At 44.2% G+C, this 23,458-nt stretch overlaps 1 protein-coding gene across 1 annotated transcript in view; it reads left to right on the forward strand.

The window, feature by feature from the left end:
* The window catches only part of TTLL7 (tubulin tyrosine ligase like 7), a 131,878-nt gene that overhangs the window by 76,041 nt on the left and 32,379 nt on the right, over window positions 1-23,458 (forward strand). The window contains exon 14 of the mRNA XM_075287036.1: window positions 5,280-5,366. Coding sequence (XP_075143137.1) covers window positions 5,280-5,366 — 87 coding nt within the window. The remainder of the gene's footprint in view (window positions 1-5,279; window positions 5,367-23,458) is intronic.

Here is a 23,458-nt window from a genome sequence, read left to right on the forward strand (position 1 = left end):
GGCAGCCAATCCGCTTCCAGCTTTCATTTTCCAGAGGCCTTTTTTTGAATGAAAGCTTCAACCTGATTGGTTGCTATGGGCAACTGCTTCCCCCAGTACTAGTTTAGGTTCTGTTCATAGATTTTTCGTGTTGCTATATTCATTACAAGAAAACTTTATAAAACTGGAAATTTTAGTATTGTCTTCACCTTATATGTTCTGCATTCCCAATTTTAGAACAGCTTTACACGGGTGGTGCAGGAAATACGGCCAACATCCAGGCCATATCTCATGGTTCGACCGTGGCCGTAGGAGGCAGGCCTAAGGCCTAGTTCACATCGGTATTCGGTATTCCCCCCAAACGAAATACCAAATGCTTTAAAAAGCGGTGAGCAATGAAAGCACACGGACCTCATAGAATATAATGGGGGCCGTGTGTTTTCCGTGCTGTGTCCGCACGAATCATGTGGAGAGACAAGTATTTCTCGTAGTACTTTTCTCACCGCATGATTCGTGCGGACGCCACGCGGAAAACACATGGACCCCTATATAGTCTATGGGGTTCGTGTACTTTCATTGCTCACCGCTTTTTAATGCGTTCGGTATTCCATACGGGGGGTTCCCAAGCGGATTCCCTGAGCGGAATACCGAATGCACATGTGAACCAGGCCTTAGTGATAATTCCTCTGATGGCGATGGTTACAGAGTCACCCCTTTATTTAAAGGGATGGATCTGTATAGCAGTCGCAGCTGTGCGGGGGACAATCTGTAAAGAGGTTGCCATACTGATTCACCCCTGTGGCCCGCTTCATTTTGAAGTCCAATCCTCACGGTCTTAGGCTCCCTAAAATCAGAATAAAAATTCAACGTAGCAAGCCGCAACCAAAAAAAAACACTGTGGAAACGCATCACGTTCTTTTTCCTGCATCGTTTTTCACCGAAAGTCCACAGACTTTTCATCTGCGGACTTGCTGCCTCTGTTATACCTATGTGGAAAATGCCAGCATTTCCATAGATATAATTGACATGATGCAATTTACAAAAACGTGAGCGAGGTAAAACGCAGTGTTTTTTTGCTACGTTTTTGCAACGTTGACCTAAAAAGGATCTTTCCAAGTGTTGTATCCGGTACTACAATTTATCTCTGTTCATGTCTATGGAGTTGAACTGCAATACCACTTTCAACCAGCAGAAATGGGAGGCAATGTTTCTATCTAGTGATAGATTTCGTATAGTAAAGGACTCCATAGTCCTTATCGCTAAAATAAGTAATTTGGACAGATTTTATGACCTCTGTGAATGTAAAGGTACCGTACAGTAGCCCCCGATTTATACTAAAAGAGCCGAGATTGCAAAAATTTCATGGGCCTAACAAATTAAGTCTTGCAGAAAATTCTGTCAATAGATTTTAAGCTTTCGGCTTGACTGATTTCACAAGCCAGTGCCCGCTATTCATGCCAATTACACCGCGGCCTTCGATGAAAACCCTTATCTGCTTTAGCGGTGGTATATCGTCTCCAAGAAAGTATGGAGCACATCATTTTTTCAATTTTATTTCAAGTCAATTTAACCTAGAAATTTGTCACATTTTCTGTAAATCCATCACAGGACAGAACGCGGGGGCTTCTTGCCAATTTATTAAGAAATTGTTTTAGGAGGTAGATGGATGTAAAGTTCGATATCTCCATAGTAATATAGGCATTTTCTTAAAGTGTCCTTCCAGCTGTATATGCTATTACAGGACTGGAAGGAAGAGCAGCTCTGGAGCACAAAGTGTTGCTGTAACAAGTGAAATACTGACAATCTGACCCCCCAGCGCCCTCTTCTGTCTGCTTTTGAAATATTTTTCTGTACTTCTGGTTTTTGGAAAGCTGAGTGATCAGTATATTCTTTGTCTTATCTTACACCAAGGATTGTCATTCAGCTTTCTTAGAGTCCTGAATGTCAAGTGGGCCTTGGCGTGTAGGGATTTGGGAGAATATGTTTCTACATGAATAGGATTTACAATTTATAAGTCTCAAACCTCATAAAAACTACAGTTAGGATGGATTTACCATTCAGAGGTCTAAGAAAGTTGTGTAGTAGGAAGAGATGTATATGCAATTTATGATGGATGAAAATCAGAATTTACCCTGCAGGAGTCTAGAAAAGCTGGTTTGCAGCTATTATAGCAGCTGTAATAGGGGGGTAACAATATTAGTCACATTTGGAAAGCAAAGGGGAAGAGCAGATTTACCCTTCAGAAGTTTAAGAAAGTTGAGTAGTGGTTATCCTATTAGCCTATTAATATTATGTGAGTTTGGATGTTTGTGTGTTTGGATGTTTGTTCCTCAATCACACTCGAACGGCTGAATGGATTTCCTAGAAATTTCGCACACTCCTACATATTGGCCAGGAAGGCGTAATAGACTACTTTAAAAGTGTCTCACTCACCCCAAAACGCCACCGCGACCCTCCGAAGTTGTCACCTGGTCCACTGTCAGCCTGGGCATGATGTTAGCGCAGGTAGTTAGACGCCACTCCTATTGGTGCATGGCGGTGTGTGGGCGGGATAGGGAGCCAGCACAGTGGCCCATAAGTTGGCACCGAATTGTGGGTGTGGCCAGTGCCTGGGGACTCCTCTCTGAACATGGCGGCTGCCCGCATGCTTCTGAACGCCGCTGACATGCCGCCTGGCCACACATTGCCTCAGGCCGGCGTAGCATGCAGCAGCGCACCCGGCCCGAACAAGCCCAGCCGCACCTACCCTTGAACTGTGCGACCGGGAACACACACAGCACGGAAAGGACGGCACACACGGAAAGGAAACACAGCTCCCCAGCATCTACATGGTGAGTGCTGCGGGAACACGGATCGCCGGCTTGCTTAAGGGGGAGAGGGATGGGGGGGCACAGGTGATCAGTAGGGGCCTGGGGGGGGGGCGTGGGGATTGCTGGTTTGGGGGAGGTGCTGGTGGTAGGGGTTACAGAAGGGGCCGGCGGGTCAGGTTTCACACCAGAGGGCAGAAAGCAAGTAGGGGGGAGGGGGGCCAGATTGCACATGTGGAAAGGGGCGGGAGGGTAACCAAGGTCATGGGTGGGTGGTGCTGGGGGAAGGGGTAGATGTAGGAGGTGACTGCAACTCTACAGGGGGAAAGGGGGCCGGGGACGCGAGTGAGGGGTAAGGGGAGAGCCAGGGGCGCGGGTGGAGGGAAAGGGGAGGGCCGGAGGTGCAGCAACGGAGCCGTGGGGTCCCGGCCCACGACGCTGTGGGAGGTGACCGCGCTGGCTGCAAGGAAAAGGCCGTAGGGGGCCACGGGCCACGCTGCAGGTGGATCGCGCAAGGGTGAGGGGACAGTGGACGAAGTCATGGGTGAAGCTAGTCATATATAAAGGACAGACGTAAAAATTGGATTTACCATGCAGAAGTGAAGGAAAGCTGGATAACAACATTTTACGTAGAGAAAAGAAACTTTCAGGAGTCACAGAAAGTTGAGTAGTGGTTGTAATTCTGAAGGATGGAAGGAAAATCAGATTTACCCTGCAGGAGTCTACAAAAGCTGGGTGACAACCTTTGCAAGAGCAGCTTCACTTAAAGAAAGTAATTCAGGAGCCTCAAAAAGTGGAGTAGTTGAAAATGGGATTTATTATGCAGTTTAGAAAAGTTGGGTGACAACCTTTATAGGAGTTGTATTGGGAGCTAATAGTGGATATCGTACTAGGGAAACAGAAAGAAGAAACTCACGTACCATTCAGGAGTCTAGAGAGTCGTGGATGAAGAATTTAAAAAACGTTATATTTACCCTGCAGAAGTTTAGAGAAGATGGGTTACATATTTTATAGTACGGTGATTGGTAGTTGTTATGTAGAGAAAGGAACCAGATTTCTTATTCAGGAACCTAAATAAGTTGAGTAGTCCAATATAAAGGCTGGAAGAATTACCCTGCAGGAGTCTCGGAAAGCTGGGTCACAACCCTTATAGGAGCTGTAACGGACCGAAGGACCAAACAGAACTAAGAAACCTCTAAATAAACTTGTTAAGAACTTGAGGGAGACGACTCCGGGATTGATATTTTCAGGCGCATTTGTGATTTCAGGGTGAAAAGTTCTTTAATTATAAGAAAATCTCACCTTCCATATTTACTTAGAAAATTATTCATTAGCGGATGATCAGATGTCGCCCGCTTTGATGATAAGTCCACACAGAATTCTAGATCACTCGGCGGCTTGGGTAAACAGGATCTTCTTTCAGTTTGTTATCTAAAATTTATTGTTATGTGTCACTTTATGTAAAAAAAAACATCCAATAAATTACTGTAATGTATAATAATATCAGCTACTTAAAGGGGATGTCTGGGATTAGATGTGTGGCCCATCATTGTTGTGTTGGTGGGGGTCAAACCCCTGGGACACGGGACGATCACTCGTACGAGTAGATGTGTCGGGTACTGCAGCTTCATAACTCTTATGGGTGGGGGGTCTTGGCTGATTCCTAGAATGAGAGGGGCTGCGATGACGAGTAAAACTGAGAGGGGCTGATGTGGCAGGGTTGTCTAAAACGCGTCACAGATCCTTAGTGCTAGCAATATAGTGAGGGGCTGAGTTTCGGTACTTCCCACCTGATCAGCTGACCAAGGAGCCCCCAAAAAGTTAACATATATTTGCTGTTCAGGAGCCTAGAAAAGCTGGTTGTCAACTGTTATAGGAGACATAATGTTGGGGGGTGACAGTAGTTATCACATTTTGAAAACAGAGGGAAGAAATAGATTTACTCTTACTTTGTAGGAGCTATTGGTGGTTATAATGCAGAGAAAGGAACCAGGTTTGTTATTCAGGACCTCATAAAGGGGGAGTCCCATACTTATACAGTGCCAACATATTCCACATTGTAAGTCACTGTCCCACATAGGGCTCACAATCTACACAGGGGGGGAACATTTAATTTCTTTGCAAATGTAGTCCTTGGTTGGATTTGAACCCAGGGCTCCAGCGCTAAACTCTGAGCCACCATGCCCTACTTGGCTGGGACCTTCCTGTGACCAAAATTGGAAGCAACTCCCATTCTGGCAGCTCTGAGACATCCTTGTATTAAGATAAGATATCCCTAGTACAAGGGAATCTGAGACATCCTACATCTTCCCCTAGCAAATTCAACGGTTTTCCAGGGACTTAAGGACAGGAGGAGCAAAGACATTGATGTACTGGTCCATCAAAGTAACCCATATATAGTTTGACTGATATGCCTTTAAGGTGGACTGAGTGGATATGTGGAGTCTTTCTTTATAGGACATTCCTAGAAATGTTCCCCTTTCTAACTTGCAGGAAGAAGACATCTTGGATCTCCTTGAGCAGTGTGAGCTGGATGATGAAAAACTGTCTGGGAAATCCACACGGACTCGAGAACCCCGTGTATGTAAACACTTATTTTTCTATTTGTATGAAAGGGGGTTGTCGGTGGGTACAAATTTTTGACAAAAGAAAGGGTTAAAAAAATATTGAGGAAATACTCACCTCCCCAATTTTCCACTGTTGTCTGACATCTTCAGGGCATTTGCTGTTTTCTTCTTCCCGATCCCTCTCCATGCACTGGAATTGCTGTACAACCAATCACTGACCGCTGCAGCGATCATAGTGATTGGCTGAGAGGTTATTTCCTGTGCGCCAAAAAGGAACTAAAAAGTGGGATTGACAATGACCCCTGAAAGCGCCTGCACATGAGGGAGTCAGTGGGTATCACCTTTATATTATATTTTGTCAAAATTTTTACCCAACTGTCAAGTACAATATTCTAGCATAAAGCAACTCTAAACCACACATGTCCCCAAATATTAAAAAGTTTCAAAAATTGTTTAAATGTGGCACTTCAAACCAACATGGTGCTAGATTAGAAAATATTCTGGATTATTGGATTTGTAGTTTAGTCCTCTGAATCTGGCTTTCTTCTGTGAACAGCGCCTCACCTGTCCACAGAATTTGTGTGGTATTGCAGCTCAGCCCCATTCACTTCAATCAAACGTGGGCTGCAATATGAGAGTCAAGCTGTGGACAGGTGTGGCAGTGTTTCTCTTTTCCTTATCCTGGATAACCCCTTTATATCAGGGTGGTACCATATAACACCATAAATAGGCAGAAGTACAGGATGATACAGCCCCTAGCTTTTTGGCAGTAGTACCACATGATACAGTCCCTAGCTTTTTGGCAGTAATACCAGATGATACAGTCCCTAACTTTTTTGGCAGCAGTACAGGATGATAGAGCTCCTAGCTTTTTGGTAGCAGCACAGGATGATACAGTCCCCAGCTTTTTGCCAGCAGTACCAGATGATACAGTCCCTAGCTTTTTAGCAGCAGTATCGGGTGATACAGTCCCTAGTTTTTTTGGCCGTAGTACCGGATGATACAGTCCTTAGCTTTTTAGTAGCAGTATCGGGTGATACAGTCCCTAGTGTTTTTTGGTCATAGTACTGGATGATACAGTTCCTAGCTTTTTGGCAGCAGTATTGGATGATATAGTCCCTAGCTTTTTGGCAGCAGCACTGGACGATGCAGTCCCTAGCTTTATGGCAGCAGCACCGGACGATACAGTCCCTAGCATTTTGGCAGCAGTATTGGATGATATAGTCCCTAGCTTTTTGACAGTAGCACCGGAAGATACAGTCCTTAGCTTTTTAGCAGCAGCACCGTATGATAAAGTCCCTAGCTTTTTGGCTGCTAGTTGATATTTTTCCCTTAGATTATTTGCTAGATCCTAAGGGGGGCTTCCAAAGAAGGTATTGCACATGGCGCTATCCATCCTACACCCTACCCATCAACCTTTAGCAAAATATCTTGGTTTGTCCTATACCCATAGTCACGATGAATGTTTTTGGGGTGCAGGGGGTTGCATTTGAACAGGAGCAGGGAGTAATTTTATGGTTGTATGTGATATTTGTAATCTTCAGTCACAACTCCTCCTGAAGAAGATAAGTGCGATGTGCGCAGATTGCATTTTGTCATAAGTGAATAAGTTGATAAAAAATGAATCACCCCCCAGAACTGATTAAAATCCTCATTCATCCATGTTACTCATAACCCATTACAGAATACAAAGCATCCAAGTTTCCAGCACATTTGTTGCGGCCTCCATCTGGTACGCTACACGCCTTCATTATGTGCTACACTACGGTTACAATTAATGTCTATGCTCTTAATACCATTAGTAGACTTTATCTAATGTAGACAATGAACGCTCGGTGCGTCTCTCCTGCACATTGTGCACAGATTTCTACCATCAGCATCGACAACCCAGCAGTATATTGCATGCAAGAAGTTTCTGTATGGCTTTTCTGGGTCATACCATCTGGACGATCTGTCAGGCATGTCAGAAAATTGCCTTGATACGGTCAACGATTGCCGGAGATCAGAGGCCACAGAGGCTCACTGTGGCATGTTCAGTCAACTTGATCCCCTATACACACGCACACTCGGTTCAGCCGTAATTCTGTTTTAGGAGACCAAGACAGATTTGTCAGAAATTCAGATTGAGTGAGAAATTTAGGAGGGAATGAGGAGGAGGAATCAATGCCTGGTAAGTGGAGAAAGAAGCATTTTCTGTTGTTGCATGTAATCTGATCATTCCGTGAGTCTGTGTTGGGACACCAAGACGGATTTGTCTGATAATTCAGGGTACATTTAGGAGGAAAAGCAGAGGAGAAAACAAAGCCTAATAAGTGGAGAAAAAAGTATTTTTCTCTCACAAGATAATGACAGAGTTTTTAATATTTGCCTATACTATTGACTTATGCAAAGTTCATTATTAGAAATCAACCTCTAAGCTCCCTATAGTGGTGACCTATGATGGCCAGTATGTTTTTTAAAGTGGAGAAAAAAGCATTTTCTGTGGGCTCATATATTCTGATCATTCTGTAAGTCTGTCTTGGTAGAACAAGATGTGTTTACCAGAGAATTCAGAATGAGTGAGAAGTTTAAGAGGAAATGAAGAGGAGGAAACCATGCTTGCTAAATGGAGGGAAAAAAACCCAAATATTTTTCTCTGACAAAATTTTGACTGAGTTCCTAATATTCGTCTACACTACTGATTTATTTGAAGTTTGTTGCAAGCTTATTATTCGAGATCGATGTATATACAGTATGTATCTAACCTCTAGGCTCTCTATAGTGGTGACTTTAGGTAGCCAGTTTGCTATTGTAAGTGGAGAAAGAAGCACTTTCCATGGACAAATCTGATCACTCTGTGTCTGTCTTGGGAGAATAAGTTGGATTTACTAGACAAATGAGCAAGAAGTTACGGAAGGCCTGATGGGAATGAAACAATACCTGATATGTGGAGAAAGAAACAATTTTTCACAAGATGTTTGATCAAGTTCATGTATACTATTAATTCATGCAAAGTTTGTTGAAAGCTTATTATTCAAGATCAATGTATACATAGTATGTTGCTAACTAGAGATGAGCAAATACTATTCGAAATGGCCATTTGGAATAGCACGCACCCATAGGAATGAATGGAAGCGGCCGGCACGCAGACTTTGCCGGTGGCCGGCCGCTTAACCCCCTGCGTGCCGCTACATCCATTCATTCCTATGGGTGCGTGCTATTCAAAACTGGAGTTTCGAATAGTACTCGCTCATCTCTATTGCTAACCTCTAGGCTCCCTACAGTCCTGACTTCAACTAGACAGTATGTTTTTCTAAATGGAGAAAGAAGCATTTTCTGTAGCACATGTAATCTGATCACTCTGTAGGTCTGTCTCGGGAGACCAAGATGGATTTACTAGAGAATTCAGAGTGAGTGAGATGTTTAGGAAGGACTGAGGGGGAGTAGACATTACCTGATAAGTGGAGAAAGAAGCATTTTCTGTAGGCACATGTAATCTTATCACTCTGTAGGTCTGTCTCGGGAGACCGAGATGGATTTGCTAGAGAATTCAGAATGGGTGAGATGTTTAGGAAGGACTGAGGGGGAGGAGACAATACCTGATAAGTGGAGAAAGAAGCATTTTCTGTACGCACATGTAATCTGATCACTCTTTAGGTCTGTCTCGGGAGACCAAGATGGATTTACTAGAGAATTCAGAATGGGTGAGATGTTTAGGAAGGACTGAGGGGGGTAGACAATACCTGATAAGTGGAGAAAGAAGCATTTTTTTTACAAGCTGTTTGGACAAGTTTCTACTATTCTCCTATATTATTGATTTATGCCACGTTTGTTGAAAGCTTATTATTGGAGAATAATTATATAGGCAACCTCTTAGCTCTCTCTATATAAAATATATATGTGTGTGTATATACCATATATATATATATATATATATATATATATATATATATATATATAATAAGTTCAGTATTTGCATTCCATTTTGTAAAAAAATACATATATATTATTCCAGGGATAACATTCCCTTTAAACTACCATTTAATATAAATATGGAGAGGGTGATGCCAATATCCGGAGAAAAATTCATCCTTCAAATTGGGCGCCAGACGAATAATATTTGCTGCCTTTTTGATGTAAGACGCTGGCGTCTTTATAGGGGATAGTGACAGTAAGCCGTAGCTCAGTGCGGCTGTCAGACTGATTGTCCGTATCATGAGAATATTACATGCAGAGCATTGCCGGAGACCGTCCTATCAGCCCTCTCTTTTCATGTATTAATTCCCCCGCTCCTCCTTGCATAAATATGCCACTTTAATCATGGAGATGAGTTCTTCAGAACCGGCTCAGGAAAGGTCAGCGTCATTATCTCAGTGACAGTGGGACCTGCTGCGGTGACATCGAGTATGTTTTTAATACTTTGCGTATGGAGTTGATAACACTGAGCGTTATTTATGTGACTCCGGGGGAGCTCTCAATACTTATTACACAGTTTCTCGGTTGATGGGATTTTGATTCTGTTTTATTTTTCACTAAGAATTCTTTGCATTCGTAAAAATGTGCAGCTACTGATCCTTACGCTGAGACGGAGCCGTTCCTGGGGCACGCCGTCTGAGGACACCGGAATATTCTTAGGTATCGATGAGAGGCCGCCAATCTAGAGCAGAGGTTCCCAAACTTTTTTTTCTCGTAGACCACTTTCAAAATGTTACTGGTTTCGGCGGACCCCCCGCTGCTACATTACTACCATATTCCCAAAACTCGTCAAAAAATGTGAAGATTAGATCTAACGTAGACTCCCATTGAGTCTCCCATGGACCCCACCACCTGGACCACTTTGGGAATCACTGACCTAGAGGAGGATAAAGGAGACCTAATGGAATGTTCTTTGTTATTAGCCGGGGAAAATATGGGATCCATTTTTTATTAGTTTATTTTTGCACCCCTGCAAGAAAAGACAACTAAAGAGGACCAGTCATCAGGTCTGAGAAGGACAGAGACATCTGATCGGCTCTGTCACCCTGAGCATGATGGTGTTTTGTTTCTCCGAATCTGTTCAGCCATTCCAAAGATATAAGCCCTGTCAGTGTTGATGCAAATTAGGCTATACTAGCCAAGTGGGCAAGTGGATAACACTAAGGGGGCATTCACACGGAATTTCCGTGCTCTGATTCTGATACGGAATTCACATCAGCATCCATGTGGAAAAAAAAGCCTCCCATTGATTTCAGTGGGTTCCGTGCGGGAAAGACAACCGATTGAAGTCAATGGGAGGCTTTTTTTTCAATGCGAATTCTGCGTCAGAATCCTCAACAAAATACTCCATGTGAATTCCCCCTTAGGGCTAGTTCACACGGGCAATGAGGGAGTGTATTATGGCGCTGAATCTACGTCAAGTCCGCACCCTCACAATGGAGGTCTATGGAGACAGCCAGGCTACTTTTTTCCATGAGCGGCATGTTGTCCATCATGGAAAAAAGAATCGACATTGCCCTTTCTTCAGGTGGACTCCGCGGCCGATTCAGCTGCAGTGTCCGCCTCGCGACACCTTCCCATTCATTTCAGCCTACTCCGGAGTGGAGAGCTGCGACGGGATGCCATGCGCTGCATCGGCATCCCATTGGATTATGTACATGCGTGTTTGCGTGTGAACGTCTCTGTGTCCCACTTGGCTAGTATACCAAGCCAAACCAATCTTCAGTATGGGCCTAAGCGTTGGACTGATCCACAACAATATCAAAAGATCCTCCAGTGGGACCAGGCTCTTACAAAATAATGGTCCAGCAGAAGACTCCCAAATTTTAAGGGTACTATAGTCTATTTTGTAGTAGTCTTTAAGATCTTGTTGGAGAACCATTATAACTGGTGGACCCATTCTAACACCGTGTGGCTTCCACCACCTTACAGGACTCTGGTGACGGGGATTCATAGGATATAATAAATGGCAACGTGACTGCCGGACTTGTCAGGGAACTTTTTGATATCCTATACAACATGAGCACATGGAGTTCAGCTAAAATGTTTGTAAGGGCGCCGATTTATTGGACCACTGACTTTAGACATTAATGTATGAGCGCGTGCATTACCAAGCGGCACCCCCTTATGTGAATGAATGAGACGTTTGGGTTCGTGCCTTTATAGATGAACATTGCCAGCCCCATAATAACAATTTTAGAAGAAAAAAACCCTAAAAACTCCTAGGAAAAGAAACATGGCTAATGCGATTCATGACAAATCAACTATGAGTAACACAACAGCTACTTAGGAAAGTCATTAAAAAGAAAATGAGTGGGAGGGCTCCCTTAATAATTATATTAATGGGGAACCTTCCAAGTGGAAAAAGCGCACTGAGATACAACTCATTTATTCTTTTTAAAGAGAAAGTCACACTGTGAGATAATACCGCCCGGTCTATCAGCCGCTTTATAGCAGGATCTTATTGGGCTTGGAGGATTTGTACAGTTTTTGGTTTTGTGGTTTCTGTTGTTTATTCATCTACAAAATAGATTGGTGTCTAAGGCTCGATAGGAAATACGAAACCGATTTATACACCATTATAAAGAAAATACACAATTCTCATTTTCCGCAAAATTGCGACATTGATGTGAGCCCTACCTTGAAGTCTGATATATCTCAACAAGGTTTCCTTCTCCTGCTACATGATAGGATCAATAGTGCCTTCATTGTAGTCAATAGTTGGGTGGTAAGAGGTGAAGTCGGCAACAAATATATCAGACTCCTCCTCTCTGTGCCCTTATTTATTTTCTAACCAAATTAAGAGTAAATCGAGAGTTATCCATAATCGTGAAAAAAGTGAGATTTTATTTATAGGCAAAATACAGGGATAATATACACAGTGATGTCACAGTATATAGATAATAAAGTGATGTCATAGTATATAGATAATACACACAGTGATGTCACAGTACAGAGATAATACACACAGTGATGTCACAGTACAGGGATAATACACACAGTGATGTCACAGTACAGGATAATACACACAGTGATGTCACAGTACAGGATAATACACACAGTGATGTCACAGTACAGGGATAATACACACAGTGATGTCACAGTACAGAGATAATACACACAGTGATGTCACAGTACAGGGATAATACACACAGTGATGTCACAGTACAGGGATAATACACACAGTGATGTCATAGTATATAGATAATACACACAGTGATGTCACAGTACAGAGATAATACACACAGTGATGTCACAGTACAGGATAATACACACAGTGATGTCACAGTACAGGGATAATACACACAGTGATGTCACAGTACAGAGATAATACACACAGTGATGTCATAGTATATAGACAATAAACAAAGTGATGTCACAGATCATAAACACAGTGATGTCAGTATATAGATAACAAACAGTTATGTCAGTAAATAGATAATAAATACAGTGATGTCACTTGTTAATGTGCACAAGGATGTCACAGAACAAGGATAATAAATATAGAGTGATGTCACAGTACAGGAATAAAAATCAGTGATGTCATAGTACATGAATAATAAATACGGTGAGGTCATCTTACAGGAAAAATAAACACATTGAAGCTGATTTATATGTCTTGATAATCCCTAACCCATGGGAGTTTGTGCCTAATTAATGACAAGGGGCACTCCGCCTCATAAAAGAGCTGCATCCTGTGCGGTCCGTGTGCCTAAACGATGCCAGCTCCTTATTTGCATAGATTTCTCGCATCATTTATACATTTTACTTGTTATTGGCTGACAGCTCATGTACTCTGCCCAACCACCTCTACCTCCTCGCCCACTGTACTCATACCCCAGAAGGCCCATTGGAGTCAAGCAAACATAAAAAGCAGTGTTACTCACCTCTCCTGTGCTCCGTGCTGCTCCTGGTCCTCTTCTGGCCTCCTGTCACAGATTTCTGAGGCCTTTGATTGGGCATCAGCCATCACATGGGCCACGTAACATTGTGACACTTGCATCTTTGCACCACAAGAACAGGCAGTAGTGGCCCATGATGTTATTTAGCAAGCTTGAAGAGGACGAAGACCAGCGCTAGAGCCCAGGGGAGGTGAGTAACACTGTTTTCACATTTGCTCACCTCCCCTAAGCCTCCACTTACTATACTCTGGGGTCAGAAGGCTCCTCACAGTTATCAATAGAGGTTCTGATTTGGATATTTTCGGTCTGAATGAAACTGTCGAGGTGGAGAATACTGTAATAACCAAACCTAAGTAACTCACATACACAAAATCACATCGGTTAGTTATTTTTTGATGAATTGCACCGCCCTAGTCAGACCCCACCTATGAACCATCAAGGACCTATTCTAAAGTTAGGCCATAACATTATTTTTGGATACATGTAGACCCGCCATGGTCATGAGGCCAAGATGGGGGTCTTAGTCTATCCCACTGGGCATGGATTATATAATGTTCTATAAAACACAATTTTTTTGCCCATTTTCTCGATCGAGCGCCGTAGTCCTCATACTCTGTAGAATTTCCGACACGTTTAAAAAAAAAATGTGAAACTAATTATATACCAGATTAATTTCAGAATCAAGATTCATGACACCGCTCCGAGTCTCAATTAATTTTTAATATTGTGTCTTTATTTCATGGGAGACGGAACATGTTATTTATTAGTAACACTGAGTGTTTTGGAATATTGCTCGCTCTCATCTGCACTAATGAAAGGTTTAATGTAACTCTAAGGACACCACATTGAAAGGATTTGTGGCATCTGAAAATGATGTTCTCTAACAGAATGAGACCTTTCAGCAACACTTCGGATCCAGTCCAACTTTTGAGAACATTTCACTCCCACTGAATCGAAATTAAAAAGAACATACTTTAGAAGACGTATGATCTCCATAAATTGCAGAAGTCTTTGACAAAGCCGATCCTTGTACGAGTTCTTGTGTTCTGAAGATGCTTACGGTTGATTAGACAACTGGCAATTACGACTTGACAAGGTTATTACAAAGAATGTCTTCACTGCGTCTTGTTTATCATGGAGGAAATCATGGAGTTCACATCACTTTGAGGAATATTTAAGCGCATAGATGGAGAAGGACTCTGGAGGAACTCTACAGGAAAGTTTGACCAGGTTGACCTTGAATGTCCCCCACTTCAGTCTCCCTTAATTGTCTACCAACCGGTCAATGATCTGGTATCATCTGGTAGGGACGTAGTCGTCATAGACGGTGATTGTGGTGGCCACAAAGTTAATGATCTACCATTGTCTAGTAGGGATGTAGACATGTACATCTGGTAGGGACACAGACGTCATAGACTGTGATTGTGGTGGCCACAAAGTCAATGATCTGGCCTAGTCTGGTTGGGATGTAGACATGTACATCTGGTAGGGATGGAGTCGTCATAGGTGGTGATTGTGGTGGCCACAAAGTCAGTGATCTGGCCTAGTCTGGTAGGGATGTAGACATGTACATCTGGTAGGGACATAGACGCCATAGACGGTGATTGTGGTGTCCACAAGTCAATGATCTGGCCTAGTCTAGTAGGGATGTAGACATGTACATCTGGTAGGGACATAGACGCCATAGACGGTGATTGTGGTGGCCACAAGTCAATGATCTGGCCTAGTCTAGTAGGGATGTAGTCATGTACATCTGGTAGGGACATAGACGTCATAGACGGTGATTGTGGTGGCCACAAAGTCAATGATCTGGCCTAGTCTAGTAGGGATGTAGTCATGTACATCTGGTAGGGACGTAGACGCCATAGACGGTGATTGTGGTGACAGAAAAGTCAATGATCTGGCCTAGTCTAGTAGGGATGTAGTCATGTACATCTGGTAGGGACATAGACGTCATAGTTGGTGATTGTGGTGGCAAAAAATCCCTAGCCCTTCCCGGTTATTCACAGTTTTAGGGGGGGGAGTTATCACTGGTCCAAAAGTTTGCATAACGCTCTTTTCACATCTACGTTGTGGTTTCTATTTGTAACTTAAACCCAGTCACATCATGGACACCAATGGCTCCCAATGAACCCAATACTATCTAATCCAGCTCTGTTTCCCTTTGCCTATTCTCTATTGACATAAGATAAGATAATCCTTTAGTAGTCCCACCATGGGGAGATTCATATGGTATAGGACATGCGGGACTGCAATCTGGGGAATTCTGAGGTGGGAGCGGTCCCCCTGCTTGCTGAGGTCCTCCTTCATTCTAGTCCGGGGTGATGCTAGGATTATTGCCTAGACTATAACACGACTTCTTTCTTTCTCATGAATCCTCTTCACCTTATGCTGTAAACATTTTTTTGCTTTTGTGAAGCTTTTTCTCTAAAGTGACGCAAGTGCTGAGCGGAAAATCTTCAATAATGAGCATCAGCAAAGAAGAAGAAGTGGATGTGCAGATAAAAGTCCTGTCTCAGCACAGCCCCATTTACTGATCTAAATGTCTGGAGCATAAAGCATCGACTCCAAGGCCTGACGTACAAATGACATTTCTTTGATGTTTGTTCTCCTGAATGGAAAGGGTTTATTTCAACATTTCATTTAGGGGATAAGATCTTCCTTTGTTTCCGTAAGGCTCTGTTCACATCTGCATTGTGACGGCTGTTTATGACATAAGCCACATGGCAGCAGACAACAGATCACTCCATTGACTTCTAATGAGGTCTGAGGGTTGTTGACTATTGAAACGCTCTGCAGGTTTGTAATATACGTAAAGGAATGTATCGACAATTTTGTTATTTACTTGTTCATTTTATTTTACAGTTTTTAAGGTCATTTTTGTATAGGATTATGGGGGCGGCCATCTTGCCTGTGCTTCTTCTCCGCATTCAGTGATATGCTTTACTGCATAGTCATGGCCACAGGCAGCAATCATCTGGATCAGACTCATTGAAGTCTATGGGAGAGATGTCATAGATAAGCTATGACATCATCATCATCTAATGTCAGCAGTGGATGTAGTGATGGGTCACTATGGGTGTTATCTATAGAGGTGTTATCTTCTATTGTGATTCTGTCTTCTTTGTGACATCAACAATAACAATCCCTGCAGAATTGGAAAGAGAAATGACAGGATATTGTAAATTTTAAAATATAGATGGAAAATTAAATATAAAATCATCAAAAATTTGTAAACACAGTCCATTTTAGTGACACATAACCTTTAGTGATTCGGTTCGTCCCCATTTTCAGGTTCTCTGTTTGCAATTACCGTAATATCGCAGGTGATTTACTAAAGACACCAGCATTTTGGCACATTTGCTAGTGTAAACTAAGCCAAATATACACCTCGGTCCTTTAGATTCCCATGTATTAGCTGTGCGGAGGAGAGCTGGGAATGCTGTCCGTTGTTCTGGTCCATTGTAAGACAATGGCCGTGTACAGCTGATGAGTGGCAACAAGAGCAGTGACGTCATGACCAAATGACTCTAAGTTCACATGCGTTGAGCTGTCCATTGTTCTGGTCCATTGTAAGGCCAGAACAATAGCCTTGTACAGGAGATCTGTGGCAACAAGAGTAGCGCTGTCATGACCAAATAATGCTAAGTTCACACTTTTGTTGAGCTGTCTGTTGTTCTTCTCCGTTGTAAGACCAGAACAATGTACAAGCTGCTGTTACGCCGCTGTTACGAGCGCTCCCATTGAAGTGAATGGGAAGTGTTCGGCAGTCTGCTGTAACGCCGGCGTGTACGGCTGTGATACACGCCCGGCGTTACTCCATGTGAATGCCCCCTAATACTAAAACTGTCAGACAAAAAAGTTCTCTATGCAGACGGACATTGCAACACATAGTGCAAATGTGAATAAAGCCTTCAGGGTCAGATCACACGTGGCGCGTCATAGCGGATTTTGGCACCGAGAGTGACGTGGGGAGCTGTGTCACTCTTGGGTCAAAACCTGACTGTCACGGCTTCCAACAATTGCGGCTTTCCCCTCCGGAGTCCGGAGACAAGAGGTTACCGCCACCTGAAGAAAGGGCATGTTGCCGCTCACGGAAAAAAGTAGCCTGGCGGTCTCCATAGACCACCATTGTGATGTGGATTACGCGCCATAATCTGCCCGCTCTGTGCCCGTGTGAACGGGCCCTCATGGTACTGAGCTGCAATACCAACCACAGCTGTTGTACCCTACACAAGGCCGTGTCCTGTATACCGTGAAAGGGCTATGGCGCCTGTCACGGGATGGTTAGAGTCTATACTATAGGCAATGTGTAATATATATTTCATGTGGAATGTATTCTCTAACCTGTTATATACATCAATGTGTAGTTGGCTGATTAGGGTCTAGTGTGTTAGCACATTGTATGCAGATACCTCTAACTAGTGAGGACCAGTGAGGACCAGTGAGGACAATGGGTGGAGATAATCTGATTGGTGTCTCCAAGAAGATGTTGGATGGTGCATTGTCCATAGTAGACAGGGAGTCTGCTCTCCTTGGTATAGGTGAGGGGGGAAGGATCTGTGACTCAGCCCTTCCCACCCACAGATAGAGGAAGTAACAGTTTAGTATATAGTTGTAGCTAGCAGTTAGTATGTGTTAGCCGGCCTGTGCACAGCTCTGCAGAGAGCCAGGACTTAGTTACAGGACCAAGGAACCAAAGTTATCATTGGATTGTGACTTCTGTGGACTTATTGTTATTACGGTTGATGTGACCGCCACCGGCTACTAACTTTGTGGATTACAATAAATTGCTGTTGTCTCCCGACCTCTTGCGTCCGTGTTGATTCAAAAGACCATCCGGAGGAAGACGTATACCTTTGCTCCGTGACAACTGGTTGGCAGCGGTGGGATCAACAGCGGATAGCGAGATGGACTACAGCAGCCCAGCGATTAATGGAGCCACAACCTCAGAATACAGGAACTGGACTATGGCAAGTCTACAAGTAAGGGCCCGGGAACTAAACCTGAGTTACCAGGGAAGAACGAAAGAGCAACTGATCGAGGCACTGGAGGAGATGACCCTGCAAAGCGACCATGAGGAGGGCTGCCCCCAGGAGACTGGAGAGATACGGGAGTGGCAGGTACAGACCCAAAAGAGCAGATGGGTTGTTTTGTATGAGGAGGAATTGGCAGTGCTGGGGCTAGAAGCAACTGCAGAGCAAAGGAGTAGAGCATTACAGAGGGCTCAGGAAACGGAGAAGGAGGAACAGAGAATGGCGCATGAAAAGGAAAGAATGGCGCATGAAATGCGAATGGCTGAGATAACTACGCGGAATTATAATCAAACGTCGGCCCCCAGCCCAACAGTGAGAGAACCACCATATGTCTCCCATAAACACTTCAAGACCTTTGATGAAGCGGCTGGGGATGTTGATGGATATTTTCAGGACTTCGAACACCAGTGCCACCTGATGGAAGTCCCAGAGAAGGATTGGGTCCGGTATCTGGTGGGGCACCTACGAGATGGGGCTGCGGAAGCTCTCAGAGCCATGGACCCTAGTGATCAGCGGGACTATGAGGCCATTAAAAGAGCGGTGCAGAAGTATTATGCCGTCACTCCAGAGACCTACCGAGTTCAATTCCGCTCTTTGTCTTACAATGGGGGAAGCTCCTTCCACATGTTCGCCCACAAGTTGAAGCAAGCATGCAAGCGCTGGCTAGAAGGAGAGGAGGCTGTCACAGTCGATAAGATCCTCCAAGTCATACTTAAGGAACAGTTCTTTTCCCAGTGCCCCGCTGAGATCCGTGAGTGGGTGCTGGAACGGAACCCAGCCACAGTGGAGCAAGCTGCTTCCCTTGCAGATGAGGGCCTGACCATCAAGCCGCAGTGGAAGAGGTTGTTTGCAGAGGAGCGGAAAACTACCACAGTCCGCCAGACACCCTTCATCCAGCCACCCACCTTTCGTGCCCGGCCTCAGGATTACAATTCCCCCTCTACCCCTGCCCCAGCCCATCGGCCTCCAGCTATGAACAACCCTGTCCCTAGACAACGACCTACTGGAAGAATGCTAGAGCGCAGATGTTTTGGGTGCGGGCGGCCTGGACATTTGCAAGCTAGTTGCCCTGTTAACATGGGGGCACGGGCCACCGTGGCATCCCGGCCTATTCACTACCTGGGAACCACCCCTAGGACTGAAAGTTTGGCCCCATTTCCAGATGACTCCATGAATGACCCATCTGTTCCACCTCCAGGGGTCTATGGGATTCAGCCTTCCGCCACACATCCCGCAAACCTTCAGCGGAAGCACTTGCAGGAGGTCCTACTGGATGGCCGAACAGTTGTTGGATTCCGGGACTCGGGAGCTTTCCTAACGGTAGCGGACCCCCGAGTGGTTCGACCCGAGGCCCTAGAGGAGGGCCCTGGCCTTTCTATCGAGTTGGCAGGAGGTACTCGGAAACGTATTCCTAAAGCTACCGTGGAACTCGACTATGGTTATGGACCAAAACGATGCACAATTGGTGTGATGAGCGGGCTGCCGGCTGATGTTCTGTTAGGCAACGATGTTGGAAATCTACAGTGCCACTTTGTGGGAGCAGTGACCCGAAGCCAAGCTCAGAGAGACGCCAACATGGATCGACCGGATTTTTTGCCAGATGCCAGCCCTTCAACCCTACAACTTTACCATTCAGTACCGCCGAGGGAGCCAACACCAGAACGCGGATGGGTTATCCCGGCAGGAGGACATATGAGCTATAGAGACTGATGTGCATTCCCCAATTTACCTGTGTAGGCCAATTGTGTCATGCACATGTTTTGAGAGGGGGAGGGGTTGTCACGGGATGGTTAGAGTCTATACTATAGGCAATGTGTAATATATATTTCATGTGGAATGTATTCTCTAACCTGTTATATACATCAATGTGTAGTTGGCTGATTAGGGTCTAGTGTGTTAGCACATTGTATGCAGATACCTCTAACTAGTGAGGACCAGTGAGGACCAGTGAGGACAATGGGTGGAGATAATCTGATTGGTGTCTCCAAGAAGATGTTGGATGGTGCATTGTCCATAGTAGACAGGGAGTCTGCTCTCCTTGGTATAGGTGAGGGGGGAAGGATCTGTGACTCAGCCCTTCCCACCCACAGATAGAGGAAGTAACAGTTTAGTATATAGTTGTAGCTAGCAGTTAGTATGTGTTAGCCGGCCTGTGCACAGCTCTGCAGAGAGCCAGGACTTAGTTACAGGACCAAGGAACCAAAGTTATCATTGGATTGTGACTTCTGTGGACTTATTGTTATTACGGTTGATGTGACCGCCACCGGCTACTAACTTTGTGGATTACAATAAATTGCTGTTGTCTCCCGACCTCTTGCGTCCGTGTTGATTCAAAAGACCATCCGGAGGAAGACGTATACCTTTGCTCCGTTACAGCGCCATTCCGAACGCTCTCAAAGCAGCTGATCAGTGGGGTGTCAAGTGTGGGACCCCTGCCGATCTAATATTGATACCCTAATGGCAAAGCCATCCATATCCTAGTCCCGGAAAAACCTCTTTAATTGCACTTTTTTTAAAATTCATAACTCAGTTCCAAGTGTTTTCTCTGCTTCAGTTCAATAATAAGAAAATATGAGACGTAGAATATATCCATAATAATAATATTCGGCTCTTCCTTAATACAGACAGACTAATTTACCCGGCTCATTTTCCTATTTTATGCTTCATTTAAAATACAACACAAATTGGAAGATGAAACGGCTGCAATATGGCACCAGCATCTGTGTTCCAGTTAATAACATCCTGACAAAAGACAAGTAATACCCATAAACCATCTACTGGGAAAATCGGTCAGTAATTATAATATGGCTGCTTAAAATATGACATGTTAGGCATCTCGTAGTAGGCCTGCCGCGAGATCCATTAAAAGAGCTGACACTGCAAGCAGCGTGCTCCGGCTCCGCTGATACACCGCCACGCTGACGGCGACTGCAACAAAAGCCCTGATTTATTATTGTTTCTATAAGCAAAAAAAATTTTAAAAAGTGTCGGCGCAGGGTTTAACCTTTATCACCGGCTCCCCAAATTTTCGAATGCGCCGTGCGTCTTTTACAGATCGAACAGCAGGTGGCACTCTGCAAGAATGAGAATTAATTCCTCCATGCTGAGCTTATACCGCAGACTTGGCTCCGAATTGTTCTTTTCCTATTATGTGTCATGTGTTCGGCTTTGAAATGTGTGTCGATTGAATAATTTATTTGGTATTATCCCAGATCCTTTATCTTTCCACCAAAATGTAACATAATGGGATTTACATTACAGCGCACATGTACCGGCCACTCCCGCAAACGACGGCGGATTTAAAGGAACCCTGCATAGTGTTATAGAAGTGTATAGGTGTATACTGTACATATAGTTTATTGATAGACAGGGGGCGTTATTAATTCAGGGTGACCAAGTGTTTTCCAGTGCAGACGTTAAATAATAGAGATCAAAAAAACCTTCCTTGTCTGAATGATGGCGTAAGATGTCGGACATGGCAGCAGATTTCTGGCTATTATACGCAGAGGTCTGGTCTGTGAGAATGCAGTCAATGTGCCATTGGTCAGCCCCTAAATATTGTGGAATGTTTTATACTATATTTTACATAATATTCTGAATTCTCAGTGATGTCACTGTACAAGGTATATACTTATGCTGGCAGTATCTATGTATCTGATATCTATCTTTGTATCCCCCTGTTTTATATTTCTCTGTTTCTTTCTTTCATCTACAGTATCTATATAAACTGTGGGGGCTACTGGACGGCCTCATTATACTGTTGGGGCAACTAGATGGGGGTCATTATACTGTTGGGGCAACTACACGGGGTCATTATACTGTTGGGGCAACTACACGGCCTCATTATACTGTTGGGGCAACTAGATGGGGGTCATTATACTGTTGGGGAAACTACACTGCCTCATTATACTGTTGGGGCAACTAGATGGGGGTCATTATACTGTTGGGGCAACTACACAGGGTCATTATACTGTTGGGGCAACTGGATGGGGGTCATTATACTGTTGGGACAACTGAACGGGGTCATTATACTGTTGGGGCTAGTGCACGGGGTCATTTTATTATTGGGGCAAGTGGATGGGGTCATGATACTGTTGGGTCAATTGGAGGGGAGCATTATACTGTTGAGGCAACTGAATGGGGTCATGATACTGTTGAGGCAACTGAACGGGGTCATTATATTGTTGGGGCAACTGGATGGGGTCGTTATACTGTTGGAGAATATGAACAAGGTCATTATACTGTTGGGGCAATTGGAAGGGGTCATTATAATGTTGGGGCAACTGGATGGGGTCATTATATTGTTGGGTCAATTGGAGGGGCATTATAATGTGGAGGCAACTGGATGGGGTCATTATACTGTTGGGGCACGTTAAATTGTGGGGACAGATGGAGGGGGATATTATATTGTGAGGCAACTGAAGGGGAGCATTATAATGTGGAGACATACAGTGTTAGGGCACACGTTGCTGGGAATGGGCAGAACTGACTTGGAAGTGGGTGGGTCTTACTATAAGTAAATTCACTGTTGCGCCCATTCCGTCCCCCCTTCAGTCAATGGTCGATGGACATATTCTGACATCGACCACTGGATAAAGACAAATGACAAATCCCCGTCACACCCGCCATATTGTATTCTGTCCTGAAGCCCTCACAGAAGCGTAAATACAGTCGCGTCCTGTGACAAGCCGGTAATCCTGTTGTGTGCGCTCGCCATGTCAGACCGTATGACTGACGAAATCAGATTTAACATGATAGATTTGAGGTAACATTGGGACTGCTAAGGTGTATTTTTAGTGTGGAGATGTTGACTTTGGTCAATTAAACAGCTTTTAGCTGAGCGCTCCTATTTTGTGGAAACCGCGCGAACGTCTCGGACAGGAATAGTAACAGGAGCCATCAATCAAAGCCGATAATAATTCAGCGGAGCTGCCGGCGTGCCCGTCTCTGTGTTTTTTTTTATGTTTTTACAATCCAGTCTATTCACTGGAAGTTCATCCATGACTGAAGCAGGTTTAGTAACCTGCTGAGAACACTTTAGTGGTTTAATGGTTATTAAATGGTTGTGAAATGGCGCTAATCATGTAGAAGCCATATTCTCCGCTCCCCCTGCGAAGAGTGAGCCGAATACTAATGAACCTCCACCTAGAGACGACACAGCCGACACATCAGATGTCAGGGGTTATTGTGACGCCCCCGTCTTAGGCCACGAT

The sequence above is a fragment of the Leptodactylus fuscus genome, chromosome 9 (assembly GCF_031893055.1).
Source record: "Leptodactylus fuscus isolate aLepFus1 chromosome 9, aLepFus1.hap2, whole genome shotgun sequence".
Classification (NCBI taxonomy): domain Eukaryota; kingdom Metazoa; phylum Chordata; class Amphibia; order Anura; family Leptodactylidae; genus Leptodactylus; species Leptodactylus fuscus.